The sequence below is a fragment of the Lucilia cuprina genome, chromosome 5, assembly GCF_022045245.1.
Source record: "Lucilia cuprina isolate Lc7/37 chromosome 5, ASM2204524v1, whole genome shotgun sequence".
NCBI lineage: Eukaryota > Metazoa > Arthropoda > Insecta > Diptera > Calliphoridae > Lucilia > Lucilia cuprina.
In genome coordinates this window covers 16,616,765-16,630,565 of record NC_060953.1, presented here as the reverse complement: position 1 = coordinate 16,630,565, position 13,801 = coordinate 16,616,765, and the positions used below count along the sequence as shown (strand labels likewise).

At 30.7% G+C, this 13,801-nt stretch overlaps 1 protein-coding gene across 1 annotated transcript in view; it reads right to left on the bottom strand.

The window, feature by feature from the left end:
* LOC111681386 (homeobox protein Nkx-6.1) overlaps positions 1-9,931 on the bottom strand; it is a 40,926-nt gene extending 30,995 nt beyond the window's left edge. The window contains exons 1-2 of the mRNA XM_023443149.2: positions 8,550-9,931; positions 4,902-5,087 (exon numbers count right to left, since the gene is read on the bottom strand). Of these exons, the coding sequence (XP_023298917.2) occupies positions 4,902-5,087; positions 8,550-9,492 (1,129 nt within the window). The 5' untranslated portion in view covers positions 9,493-9,931. The remainder of the gene's footprint in view (positions 1-4,901; positions 5,088-8,549) is intronic.
* Between the last annotated feature and the right edge of the window lie 3,870 nt (positions 9,932-13,801).

The window sequence follows — 13,801 nt, the reverse complement described above, 5'->3', positions numbered from 1 at the left end:
AAATACACAAATAATAAAATAAAAATTGTAAAAATATATATAAATGAATCCTTAAAACAAAGTAAACGCCATTTTAACGAATTAAACCAAAGCCATACAAATATATACATATATGAATAAAATACACCGACAGAAAAGCTTTATAAAAGCTTGCTTTGTTATTTGATAATAAAAATGGTAAGAATAAAACGAAAACAAACAAAGAAACAATTTTTTAACAAATATATATATAAAAACACACATACATATGTATGTATATGTAGAAGACAACTTTACAGATGTTTTTATAAACAACCCCCCAAAATAAATATTAAACTCCATTTTACAGATATAAACACATGTACTTGTCTGTATGGCTCCTAAATACATACTGTATATTTCATAAAATCTTTTACTCATTCCTTTTGGAAAAGACCCAAACAGATTTCCTGTTTATGTTGGTGTTAGTCTTGTTGTTAACATGACAAGACTACAAGAAAATATACAACAACGCCAGCAGCAACAACATTTTAATAATCATGAACATTTATAAACAAAAATGAACCATATGAATGAAAAAAAAAAAAACAAGTACAAGAAAAAATATCATGCTCCATTTAAGAATTTATTTGTATCTCTAGACTCCTTTACAGAACCCCCCCACACACACAAAACAATACACACATACTCTTACATATACTATTACTAAAGGGAAATCAAACCAGCAAGTTTTAGTTTAAACCTCCCTTTTGTTTGTTGGTTTCCTTCCGTTTTTTAGTTGCAGGGTTTGTTGTTTAAATGTGTGTGAATTTGGTTAGACCAGAGAGAGAGAGAGTGTGTAAGAGAAAGAGAATATTATTTCTATGCTACACATAATAATGTGGCAACATATTTTTTTATACATTTTCTTGTTACAAAGATCTAGATTCTTTTTTGTTTGTGGAAACTTTTGTTGTTGTCTATCACTTTAAGCAAGTTTATTTAGTTTTCCTTTTTAGCCAGACATATTTATATGAAATTCTTCTTTAAGAAATGAAACATTTGGTGGTTTCCGTTTTAAACTTTGTAGAACAATTGTTTAACGCTAAAAAAACCAAAATAAAATTTAAATATAAAAATAGTGTGGGGTGTCTAGGTATTGTTCATATTATTATATATTTTCAGAAAACCTTTAAACCTATATGGTTTGAGTATTATTTTATTTTCATATAAATATGTTACTTACACGTTGAATTTTTCCAAACGCACAACAGCAGTTGTTGTTTTATCCATTCGTTTTGGAAATTATGTGAAAAAGATGATAATCTTCTTCATGTTATAAAAATATGTTGAATGTATTTGTGTTTTGTTAAGAAAAATTTAAATTTTATAACTTTATGATTTGATAAAATCTCTCAAAATTTGGTAATAAATTCTAAAGCCATAATAGTTGTAATAAAATCAAATGTAGAAAACAAACAAGAGTCTAATTTGTCATTTTAGTTTATTTGTTTTAGTTTGATTTTAAATCAGCCAGTCATCTTAAAATTTAAACACTTATTTTTTTAAATTTTATAGCTCGTTAGGTTTCAAAATGGCTTCAAATTTAAAAGGAAATTAAAAAAACGCCATTAATGGTTTTGGTAATTAAATTTCATTGGAGATAACTAATTAAAAAGGGCGACATTTTGATTTATAATGAACTTTAGTTTATCTAAAGCTTTCTTTTAAATATTAATCAATATTAAACAAAGTCTTAAAGCTTTCTATACACATGAAGACTGAACCGCCCTTTCTTTGACGAAAAATTAAGCTCAAAAGCTTATGAAATTACAACCAAAAGTGAGGATCGGTGACAATGCTTAAGGACAATTGTTATAAATAAGGTCTTAAAAGTTTTACCGATTAGTTTTTCAAAAGGATAAGAAAGTCGAAAATCGGTTCAAATGAAGAATAAGAACTCTCCACTTTTGAATTAATATCAGTTGTGTGATACGAGTTCGATCAAATACCAAGTTTAGAATACAATTCCGCCAGATCATTAACAAATACTTTGGTACAGTACTCAAACAATCGATTTTTTCCACAGAATTCTCACGGTGTAACGGAAAATCGGTTCAAGTGACGAATATTAACTCATTAACTTCGAACTAATATCTCTTGCTTGATATGAGTGTGATCAGATGATAATTTTGGCCACACAATTCCGTCAGATCATAAAGAAATATTTTGATCCACCACTCGAACAATCGAGTTTCTTTCTATTGAAGTACCACTGCACAATGAAAAATCGGTTAAAATGACGAGAATCAACTCATCAACTTCGAATTAATATCAGTTGCTTGGAATGAGTACGATCAGATAGCAATTTTGGACACACAATTCCGCCAGATCGTAAACAAATACTTTGCTCCATTACTCGAACAATCAAATTTCTCTCTATAGAAGTCCCACTGCAAAATGGAAGTTAAAAATCTCTACAACTTCGCGAGGACTTATCGCACGATGATCTTTTTTTACAAAGATCAACAATGGACGGCAATTTGATAAAAAAATTTAATTAATTCCCCAACAAAGAAGAAGAAATTCCAGTTAATCGTGTCAATAGTGAGTCCAATATGCCATCACTATATCTCTGTCATACTACAGAAGAAGAAAGCTTATCAACTTCAACAACAACAATAACCACCTATTAAACTCTACGTTTAAAACATCTACGGAACTTTGCTTCAAAACGACCTGATCCATAGTCGACGATTGCTCTACCATCCGAAAGTGTTTTACCCAGGAATCTGACAGTTGAATTATTACAACAACAACTCAATTCGAAAGCATTTCTCAGCTTTTTAGGAAAGAGCCGCTATCGGTCATAGATAACGCTGTTGTTTCAACAACAGCACGTAGGACCTGGTTCACACTAGGAAACTTTATTGGGAAACTTTTGTTTTTTGTATGTGAGAGAAAGAGAAAAAAATGTCAACCATCTCTTTCTCTCACACACAAAATCAAAAGTTTTTTAAAAAAAGTTTCCCAGTGTGAACGAGGTCTAGAGTGATATTTGTTAGGTCAAGAAGTCAAAAATAATCTCATTTCTGCATACGGCTGCAAGTCAAATAATCCTCGACATCCGGAAAAGAAAGAAACGAATATTGCTAAAACACTGATCAACATCCAACAATAATAAAAGCAGTATACAACTACCACCAAACAGACACTATCAAAACGGAGTAACAAAAAAAGCAAAGATCGTCACTCTCTACAACCAACTTCAACTTTCAACAACTACCAAATAATGATCGTCAGAATACATAATTTGTAAGATCAATGCTTTCTTCAATATTCAATCCAACATCAATCAACTTTATAGCGAACACTGAAGACTTATCCTGAAGTATTTAATTCTCCCTGTATTAGTCCTTAAACATATATACCCTACATGCGAGTTGATACATATATTGCCACTTTCCACAGTTCCTTGAAGCAAAGATTCTCACTCTCTGCAACCAACTCCAACTTACAACAACTACCAAATAACGATCGTCAGATTACATAATCTGTAATGTCAATGCTTTCCTCAATATTCAGTCCAACATCCATAGCGAACACTGAAGACTTATCGTAAAGTACTAAAATCTCCTTGAATTAATCCTTTAACATGTTCTACATGTGAGTTGAAACATTTATTAACATTTTCCACAGATCCCTGATATATTCCTAATCCAAACAATGACATATCATACCAACCGCCATTGTCGTAATTAATTTTATAACTCAAAATTCATAGACACATAATTTAAAAAAATAAACAAAATAATTTCGAAAAAGAAAAACATGATCACAAGTGATTGTTTAATGAGCTTAGCCAAGACACAGCCATCGCCTGAACTTCAACAATAAATTTTTTTAAAAAAGTAAACAAAATACAATTGCAATGACTTGCAATAAAATCTGACTTTGGAGAAGATGTGTGTTCATATGTTTTAATAAAAATTTAATGAACTAAACATGACACCAATGGGTTCATTGATAAAACAACAAAAAAAAAAACAACTACTTCACATTGGGATCAATAACAACAAGATCAGTTCCTACAAACGCAACAATACTGAAGTAAATTAATTTTTCATACACTTTTTTCATTGTTCATCATGAATGCATCTGTGTCTTTGTGGACATTCTCTTCTCTAAAGACATTAAACACTTGATGATGAAACCATCAGATGAGTTTTAATTTTCATTTCTTTGATCATAATTTAATGAGTTTAACATTGATCGGAACTCACTGTTAAGGAAAGATGGCATAGAAAGAGAGAGAGGGAAAGATATAAAGAAATTTTACACTAATTACATTAGCAACAGCTCATCAGCTTAAGGCAAAAAAAAAAACAAATAAATTTAAAATCATTTACAAGATCATTCAAACTCAGATCATTTTGGCCAGAGTATGACAAATAAAAAGCAGCTAAAAAGAAGTTTCTCAAATAAAATTTTGTAAACATTTTTCCTTAGTTAATAATTTAAGAAACTCTGTCTTTAAAAAAGTAAAAAAAATAAGTCTGATCAATAATCGCTTGATCATGATCATTAGCAAATCAAAAGAAACAGCGAAATCATCACTTTCGTCTTGTTACAAAGACAACATACAAGCAGACGTAAAAAGTCGCAGAAGTCTTCTATATTAATTTTATATAATTCTCTTTTGATAAAAAGAAAAACCATATCTTCCTCTACAAGGTGTGTCCGCCCCATATAATAATGATTATTTATTTTATTTCTTATTTTTTTTCTTTTCTGACAAATCATCTTTATGTCATCAAGTTGAAATAAATACTCCATTATATTATCGATTAATTTAAGTTTCTTATTAAATAAATTTCAACATAAATTAATGAGTTGGAACTAATTTTAAAATCAATAAAATCTTAAAAAAAAAATAAACTTACTTGTATTTGATAATCGTTCTCGCCACGCCATTGGATTTGCCACTAGACCTTGTAGTCCGGGCCAATATAAATGTGTGCGATCGACCATATGACCGGCATGTGTTTTTAAGGGGGTACCTTGATTTTGCGACAAATATTGGGCCATGCCCGCTGCTGCTGCCGCTATAGAAAATCGTGGTATGCCGCCTAGAATGTTAAGAGAAAAAGAGAAATGAAATGGTTAATTTAGCTGTAAATATGTAGATATTATTTTAAAGAATCTGTTTCTAACATAGATATATGGGAACTAACAACATCTAATTTAGTTAGGGTATGTAAAACTTTAGTAACGTGTTAGGTTTAATGAGTTTAATATTGATCGGAACTTCTGGAGAGAGAGCAAATATGCATATGCTTAAGGCCGGAGATAAAAAATAAAATCTTTCATAAGATCATTGAAGTACTTAGATATTTTTTAAAGAAATTTCATTATTCTTAAAGAATTTTCTTAAAAGCTTTTTTACAATATAAGTGATATACAATGAGCTCCCTTATACTCTTTTTTTACGCGTATACTCGCACACACATGTGTGACACATGTATTAAAATGAACAAAATCAGTGAGAACCTTTTTACCCTCCGCCGATATAAGCAGAGAGTATAAAAGTATCTCCCGAAAAGAACTTTAAAAAAGTTTCTTTTAAAGACGAAGTAAAATTTTAAGAGAATTTTTTCATTTTTTAAAATTTATCTTTTTGTGAGAATTTTTCTTTAAGACAAATTTATCTTTTCCGATAATTGTTTATGTTTAACAATAAGGAAGATATGGGTCGATTATGTATCTCGGTTGCCACTTTAGTTGTGTTGCCAGTTTAAAAATAAGTGAAAGTTTTATGTCTAGAAATGGCTCAAGTGAACTAAAACTCATTGGTCGAATATTATTAAAGACTAAACAAATTCATTTGTCCAATTCACAATCGGTGTTGTACGGTTGTATCGTAGTATGTCGTAATGTTTTATTTTTGATCTGTTTTTGTTTCAAAAAATTTTATTTGAACATTTTTTATGACTTACAACGATACGACATCGATTGTTAATTAAAAAAATATTTATAATATTTCCAAGTTGTTGCTTAAAAACGCCCAGTAAGCACATAATTTTGCAAACTGACAACGCAACTGACAAGTGACAAACGAGCTTAAAACTGATTTCAATTATAGAATAAAATGTGATTTATTAAAAAAAAAAACAAAATATACAGCAATCATAAGTTAATCATCCAGATATTTGAAATACGATTGTTTATACGATAATTTTTTAACCATATTTCGCTCAGTGGTATGATCAAAAACTGTTTTCTGTATTATTGCATTTGTTTGTAACAAGCATAAAAGTGACTCAGAATAGACTCTAAAATTATCAAAATATGATTCGATAATTACTCTAAAACGATCAGTATTTTGTTTCAAAATTGATACAATAATACATTGGAACTAATCAGAAGTAGGACTCATAAAGGATTTTGTTAGAAGAGTTCAGTATTTTGTCTCAAATTAGATACAAAAATAAGTCGAAACTGATCAGACCTCTAAAATTTAAAAAGAGTGTCGTATAGTCACCATTATCTTCCTACGAAGATGAAAAACTGTTTTCAGTATTTCAGCATAAAAATGACTCTGAAAATTAAAATGTGATTCGAAAATGATTGTTTCAAAAGAGATAGAAATATAAGTCAGAATTGATCAGAGGCGGGACTCATAAAACCTCTTTTAGAAGAGTCGCGAATAGAATACCATTTCCCTTCGACGAATGTATCATTTATGATCAGAAAATTAGCTAATATATGACCATTTTAATAGTGGCGAAGAGTCATAAAGGATTCGTATGTGATAAAAGTTTGAAGAAAAACATCCATTGGAACCCCTTATAAATGAATTAAAATTCAAAAAGCCCATTGGTAGCAAATAGTCTATATATCATGAAAGCGTCGTAATGTCGCAAGGGCTGTATTTACTTTTACGCTTAAAGGGCAGTGTTACCGTAAATTCTCTACATTTTCAAGAAAAACCTAATGCCACAAGGCCTGTATTTACTTTTACTTTTAACGGCCTTGGGTCGACTTTCCAGAAACCCTTTTTTGGGGGATCCACAATGCAAGTTTTTGCAAGTTTTGCAAAAGAGAGTCTTCTTCTCAAAACCTAATCAAACATTCTCTTACATTTCTGCTTTAAAAGTGTTACATTGTCTTTAGATATTTTGACATATAGCCAGTCTCTTTCTTGTCAGATTGTCTCAAAACCTAATTGCATATTCTCCTACATTTCTGCTTTAAAAGTGTGGCATTATCATTAGATAGTATGATATATTGTTAGTCTCTTTCTTGTGAGATTGTCTTTGGATATAATGACATATTGTAACTCTCTCCCACTCTCTGCTCTCGCAAAATGTCAATTCTATAATTAAAAGTTTTGCAATTGCACTACAAACTGTATGGGATTGTGCAATTGTGTCTTTGCAACACTCGAAAAATTATTGCTTCATAGCAAACTTAACTCTATCTTTCTCTTTCTATCTTTAATTACAAATTATAATAAGAGATAATTATTAAAAGAAGCTGAAAATAAACAGATTTGTCTGGGGAATATCGCTTCAAGAAATAGAAGCACTTTTCTTAGGAACAATACTCGCAACACAACTTTATAATCAAATCCGAAACCAATTTTAGAAACCCTAAACTTTATAAATAGCACAAAATGTATTTATTAAACTTTTAATTACGCAATATTTTTATTTTTTTAAGAAAAACATTTAAAATTTAATATAATTTATTTTATATTAACAAATATTTACAGTTATTTTATAATTAAATTCAATAACAATTTATTAACAATAATATAAAGTGTCAATATTGTTGTAATTTATTTTTGTGTTATGAAAATTATTCAAACATAATTATTGACATTTAAACGTCTTCTATATGAATTTCTATACAAATCTGCTATGAATGTCTGTCATGGTTTTCAAAATAACAATACTATAACGTTTCTTTTATGTTTTCTCTTTTTGACTCTCTTTTTCTCTAATTTTCTCACATATTTGACATTTAATGCTTATTTTTTTGCTTTGAGTTTGTTTTTGTATTTAATGACAATTAGTTCTGGTATTTAATTGATTTGGCAGCTAAATACAAATAATAATTACTCTATATGACAAATGATTGACACTTAGGCATTTAGGTATTTGATTGTCATACTTATTTAAAGGTAAAAATGAGTCCAAATGATGACTGTCACAAATTGGTTTTGACAAGCAAAAAAAAAAAAAAGAGCTATGATTATTTTATAGACCTTCAATTAATTGTTAAGCGATATTGTTAAAAAGTATTAAATAATTTTTATTTCATTTAATTAATAACAATAATAAAAAAAGTTTAATTGTATAGAAAAAGACCAGACAATTTTAATGAGACGGAAAAATGTGGGCGTTAGTTGAGGGATTATTATCAATTATAGGTTTTCATTAGTCGTAATAGAATCTAAAATATATTTTCAAACTTAAGATTGAACTAATTTCTTATGCCACAAAACAATTAACCTATTTTTTTCCATATCTACCAAATAAAGACCAAATTAAGCAATTTGATCTAAAAATTTTTCTCAATCAACTTACCTCCCGTTAAAGCACTTAATCCCGCCGATGTAACTGGTGGTGGTTTCGATAAAATCGTATCAATACCATGAGGATTTGCAGTGCCCTGTGTTTGTGTATTAGTTGTACCCGCATTTGAACCCGAAGAATTCGAACGATTCTCACCAATCATATGGGAATTTTGTTGACCACCATAAGAACCATTTAAAGCTGCATTACCCGACACATTACCAGTTTTCATTTCGGTCATGGAATGTAAGGCCGCCAGGGGAGGACCCAAAAAGCTCAACGGTAATTTATGATCCAAACCTATATTGTTATTGTTGTGTATACCCAAGGGATGACCCGTATTAGAAGAAGTAAATTTACGACTTGAAAGATTTTCGGGACTATAATCGGAGGGCGGAGGACTTGATTCACTATTATTGCCGGCTTCTTCACTAGAACGCTGGCTAACGGAAAATGATTTTGAACTATCTACACCGGGACTAGAATTGTTGTCATAGCGTGATCTTTGATTTAAAGTACTATGACAATTATCGGGTGATTCAGACTGTAGGCGGGATGAGGTTTGTGAAATATTTGTATTATTATTCTCATGACTCGAGAGTAAAGGTGGCGGTGTAGAGGAGTCATCTACAGATCTAGGAGATTTGCAACCAGAATTCATTTTATCCATATTATTGTTATTATTATTGTTATTTTTCAAAAGCATTAAGGGTCCCGTTAAATGATTGTTATTGTTGGCCGCATAGGCTGCTGCTGCGGCCGCACTATGATAATCCAATAATTGATTTTGATAATCCATTTGTGAGGGATCTGGAAACCCATTACCTATATGATTCTGATGATGATGATGCAGAGGCGGACTGCGATTAAGTAAATTCACTGACGCTGTGTTATTTTGTTGGGCCGCTGCGGCCGCAAATGTATGATGTCTCATGTAGGGATTTATCAAATCCATATTATCGTTATCCGTATTATTGTTAATTGCCGTAATGGAACTATAATCCGAACTTTCTTCACAACGTTCGCTGAAGCGTGTATATAAACTAAGAGGAGATTGTACCGGCGGCGTTTGTAAAGGCGATGAGAAACCGTTAATACCGGCGGCTACGGCAGCTTGAAAAGCGTTAAATGTTGTTGAGGAACGTAAGGCTAAATTAAAAGCGGAATTTTGTGATAAATGAAAAGGTTTATTGGAGGGTGTAGCTGTTGAAGAGGCTGAAGATAAAGGCGAAGCAATTTGTGTAGTTGAAGCGATATCGTTAGCAAAAGCAAGCGGGCTTTCCGAGCCCGTGGGCGTATGATTTATATATGGACTACCCAGGTTGAACTTTTTTAAACAAAGATTTTACAAATTTTTCTTTCAATCACAACTTTTTTTGTAAATATTTCTTTAATATTTTTATAATTGTATTTTTTGCAATTTTCTTTAAATTTCAACACTTTAATAATTTTTTAAATAATTCTTTTGTTTTAAATTTTCTTTTTTTTAATTCTTATTTAATGCACTGTATTTAATTATTTTCTTGATTATTTTCCTTAAATTTTTTCTTTTAAACTTTTTTTTAAATTTTGTTTATTTTTCCTTTTAAATATTTCTTTCGTTTTTCTTGTATAAATCCGTTTAAACCGTCCGTTTGTTTAGGCCTATAACTACAGAATGATTTCGAAATTGCAATTGAATTTTCTATGCGAACGAGTTTTCTCGGGGTTAACTGAGTGAGTGAGTTCTCTACTAGCCGAACCACATCAACAACAATGTGGCAAATGAAGCCAAAATAAAATTATCTACCATACACAAGTCTTTCAGAATGTGTTAAAAAAACACGAACACACAAAACAACCACCACTAACTTTACACAGCACAAACATACAATAACCCTGAGGAGGAGAAGAAGATGTGAGTAGAAAACATGACAGGCGTTTCAATTTGCCATTAAAAAATCACTCACATATACATACATTCATGCTTGCATTTGTAGGAAATCCGGTTTAAAAATCATGCTCAATTGATTTCAATTTATTAAACTGAGTTTTAACTCTTGTTGTTCTCTCGTTCTTTTGTTCGCATTAATACTCTCAGTGTGTGCGTTTGTGTCGTGTTACTTGTCTTTTGTAATGTATCACAAAGGTTAAAACGAGACGTCTAATATTTGTTGATATTTTTACTATATTATTGCACTTAGTAAATCAAGGTATGTATGTTCGTTTATTGGAGTTAGAAAAAGACTAGCAAATACAAGAACAAAAATAAAATAGTCTGAAAATAAATTTAATCTGATTGTCTTTATAAAATCTCTGTTATTCTTTTTTCAACAACTACTACACAGACTACTTCAGTACATGACATAAGCTGAGATGTCAATACCGGGTTAAAAAGCGTTGCAAATTGTAAACAAAATCGCTAATAATACATTTTCATTCTAATTTAATAATTCTGAAAATCTAGCCCTTAAGTCGAAATAAAAAAGAACCGAACTAGCACAGATTGAGAACTGATCATATAAACAAACTAGAACAGGTTTAAAACATACCGAACTAGAAAAGAACTAGAACAGAACTAGAACAGGACAGAACTAGAACTAGAACTAGAACAGAACTAGAACAGAACTAGAACAGAACTAGAACAGAACTAGAACAGAACTAGAACAGAACTAGAACAGAACTAGAACAGAACTAGAACAGAACTAGAACAGAACTAGAACAGAACTAGAACATAACTAGAATAGAACTAGAACCAAACCAGAACAGAACTAGAACTGAACTAATACTGTAAACTGTATACCTTATTTCGACAAATTTTCTATGTTCACGTTCAGATATGAACCTCAACGATAAACAGTCAAAGTTCGGATACTTTGTGAGTAAATACTTTAAAAATCTTAAAAGTCAGATGAATAAATACAAAGTTTTTAAAATGTATCAAGTACAATGTGTCCTACTTAAGTTAAGCCACAAGGAGGAAAATGTGCGATCCATCTTCAAAATCCAAACACACTAAAAGCTTTATTTCTGAACCAAATTTAAAACTTTTTGCAAAAAAAAAAAAAACACTAAATTGCCATTATTCATAGGCAACAACTAACTGAAGTTAAATATTCTCTATAATAGACCCATCTGTGATATTGGAATTTTATGGAATTGGTACAAACAACAATGCAATAAAAACAACAAATGAAATATCAACAAAACAAAGAAAAAAACTCTCGAACAGAAAAAAAACAACAACGAATGTGATTTTTATTATGTACGTCATTAAAATGCACTAATGTACGGTTATAATACCCACTCATGTTTTAATACAGCAACTACATGAGAGTAGATAGTTAGATACTCTACAATTCTCACTCTACAGGACAACAACAATAAAAAAGGAAATAAAAGAGGTAAAAATTGTCTTTGTTGTTTATATAAATGGGGTTTTTTGTGTGTAAGTGTGGTGGTGTATAGCTGTTAAAATAGGAGGTGTTTTTAAGAAATTTTTTCTGGTTTTGTTTTTTTTTTATTTTATCAAGCTGTCTTTTTCAACTCTACTCGACTCTTCTTCTCATCTTCTGTATGTTTTGTGTTTATTTGTTTAAAATGTAATAAATATTGAGTGGCAGTCAATGGTATTTTTTTTTGCCTCTCGACTTCTTTGTCTCGTATGTAATATAATTTGTTTTTTTTTCTGTTGTTTTTTCTAGTGTGTTTGTATGTTTATATATAAAAACACATTTATATATATATATAAAAGTTGCTTTTTAATGAAGTACTTTATTATATTTATATACAATATACAATATATACAGTTTTTTAACGAAAATAATCATACATTTTGGTCATAAAATAAAAACAAACTAAACATGTTTATAATTGATTTATTTTATTATAATTGTCTTTGGGTTTATTAAAATGTATGAAAAATAAATTTGTCGGTATAAAATAAATTTCATTTTTAATCTATTAACGTTTTTATTTTTGGTTATATGAAGCATTAATATATAATTGAATTTAAATGATTAATATTTTTTATAAAAGCCGTCGGCATATGAGATTATTATATAAGGTTTAAAAAGTCTTTCATTGGCGGAAGAGTTAGAAATAAAGGCAGTTAAGAACTGAACCTGAATTGAACATATCGTAAAAAGATTTTTGTTTTATACGAAACTTGTTTTTAACCATTTTTTTCTCTGTATTTCTGCTTTATAACTTTTTCAACTGTATTCGAAGGAGTCACTAGTACGAGGTCTATAACTCGAAAATTACAAAATATAAATAGTACACACAATAATATGTTTAAAACCTAGCGTGAGTGGTTTCAAAAAATTAAAGAAATCTTTCAAATCGAAGAGAAAACAAAATATCGAAGGTACTTACTCTTATTAGAGCTTATATACCGCCGTCCCTGAAGAATACTTGACGGACTTATTTTACTTTGAACGGTCTACCACGCGCCTCTCTAAACTTCTATTAAGAACAGTACTCTGCTGTTACCATAGTTGCTCGTTACGGAATGACAGGCTGATTAATACAAATCCCAATACATACCCTGACAAGATAAAAGCAATCAGTGATCTTAAGTCAATAGCTGGGGAGACCTGCTGAGAAGAGAATAGCACAAAGAGGTATACTTAATCAGTACTAGTCTCCTGTAGGGCAAACGAGTCTTTTCGATCGTTCACCAACTTACATTAGTTTCATTGTGAGATAAGGAACAATGTACGGAATTAACTTCAAAATTCACCTATTCCTATACTAGCGCCCTACTAAGTAAAGAGTTAGAGATATTCAACGGGTTCAGGAACCCAGCAGGTTCCTCTGTCACATCACCCAGTGCATCTGTTGCAATAGTACCGGAGAGAGACTCCAGCAATATATGGCATCGTATACAAATGTAAGTCATTAAACCAACATTCTCTACCTACGAATTTGGGTTTAAAACACAGCCACTGAGTGAATCCCGCTATTCTTTCATGCAGCCAGGACAAGTCCTGCGTGCAACTGGCCACCTCCTGCCTAATCATTCCAAAGAAATGACGAGGATACACTTGACATCGTCAGCTTATAGTCCCGGCAGATTAAAGGTATTGGAAGAACCTGACTTACCCAGGATATTGCAATAACACTTTGATGAAGATTTCATTAAGGTAAGGTGCTCCGTCCGTGTAGCTATTAATGCATTTTATCCTGATCGAACAAGGCGTTTAGAAATAACTTTGTGTAAAGTTTCTGTCCTCTAGTTTTTCGCACTTACCGCATTTCCAACAGACGGATGGATAAGATCA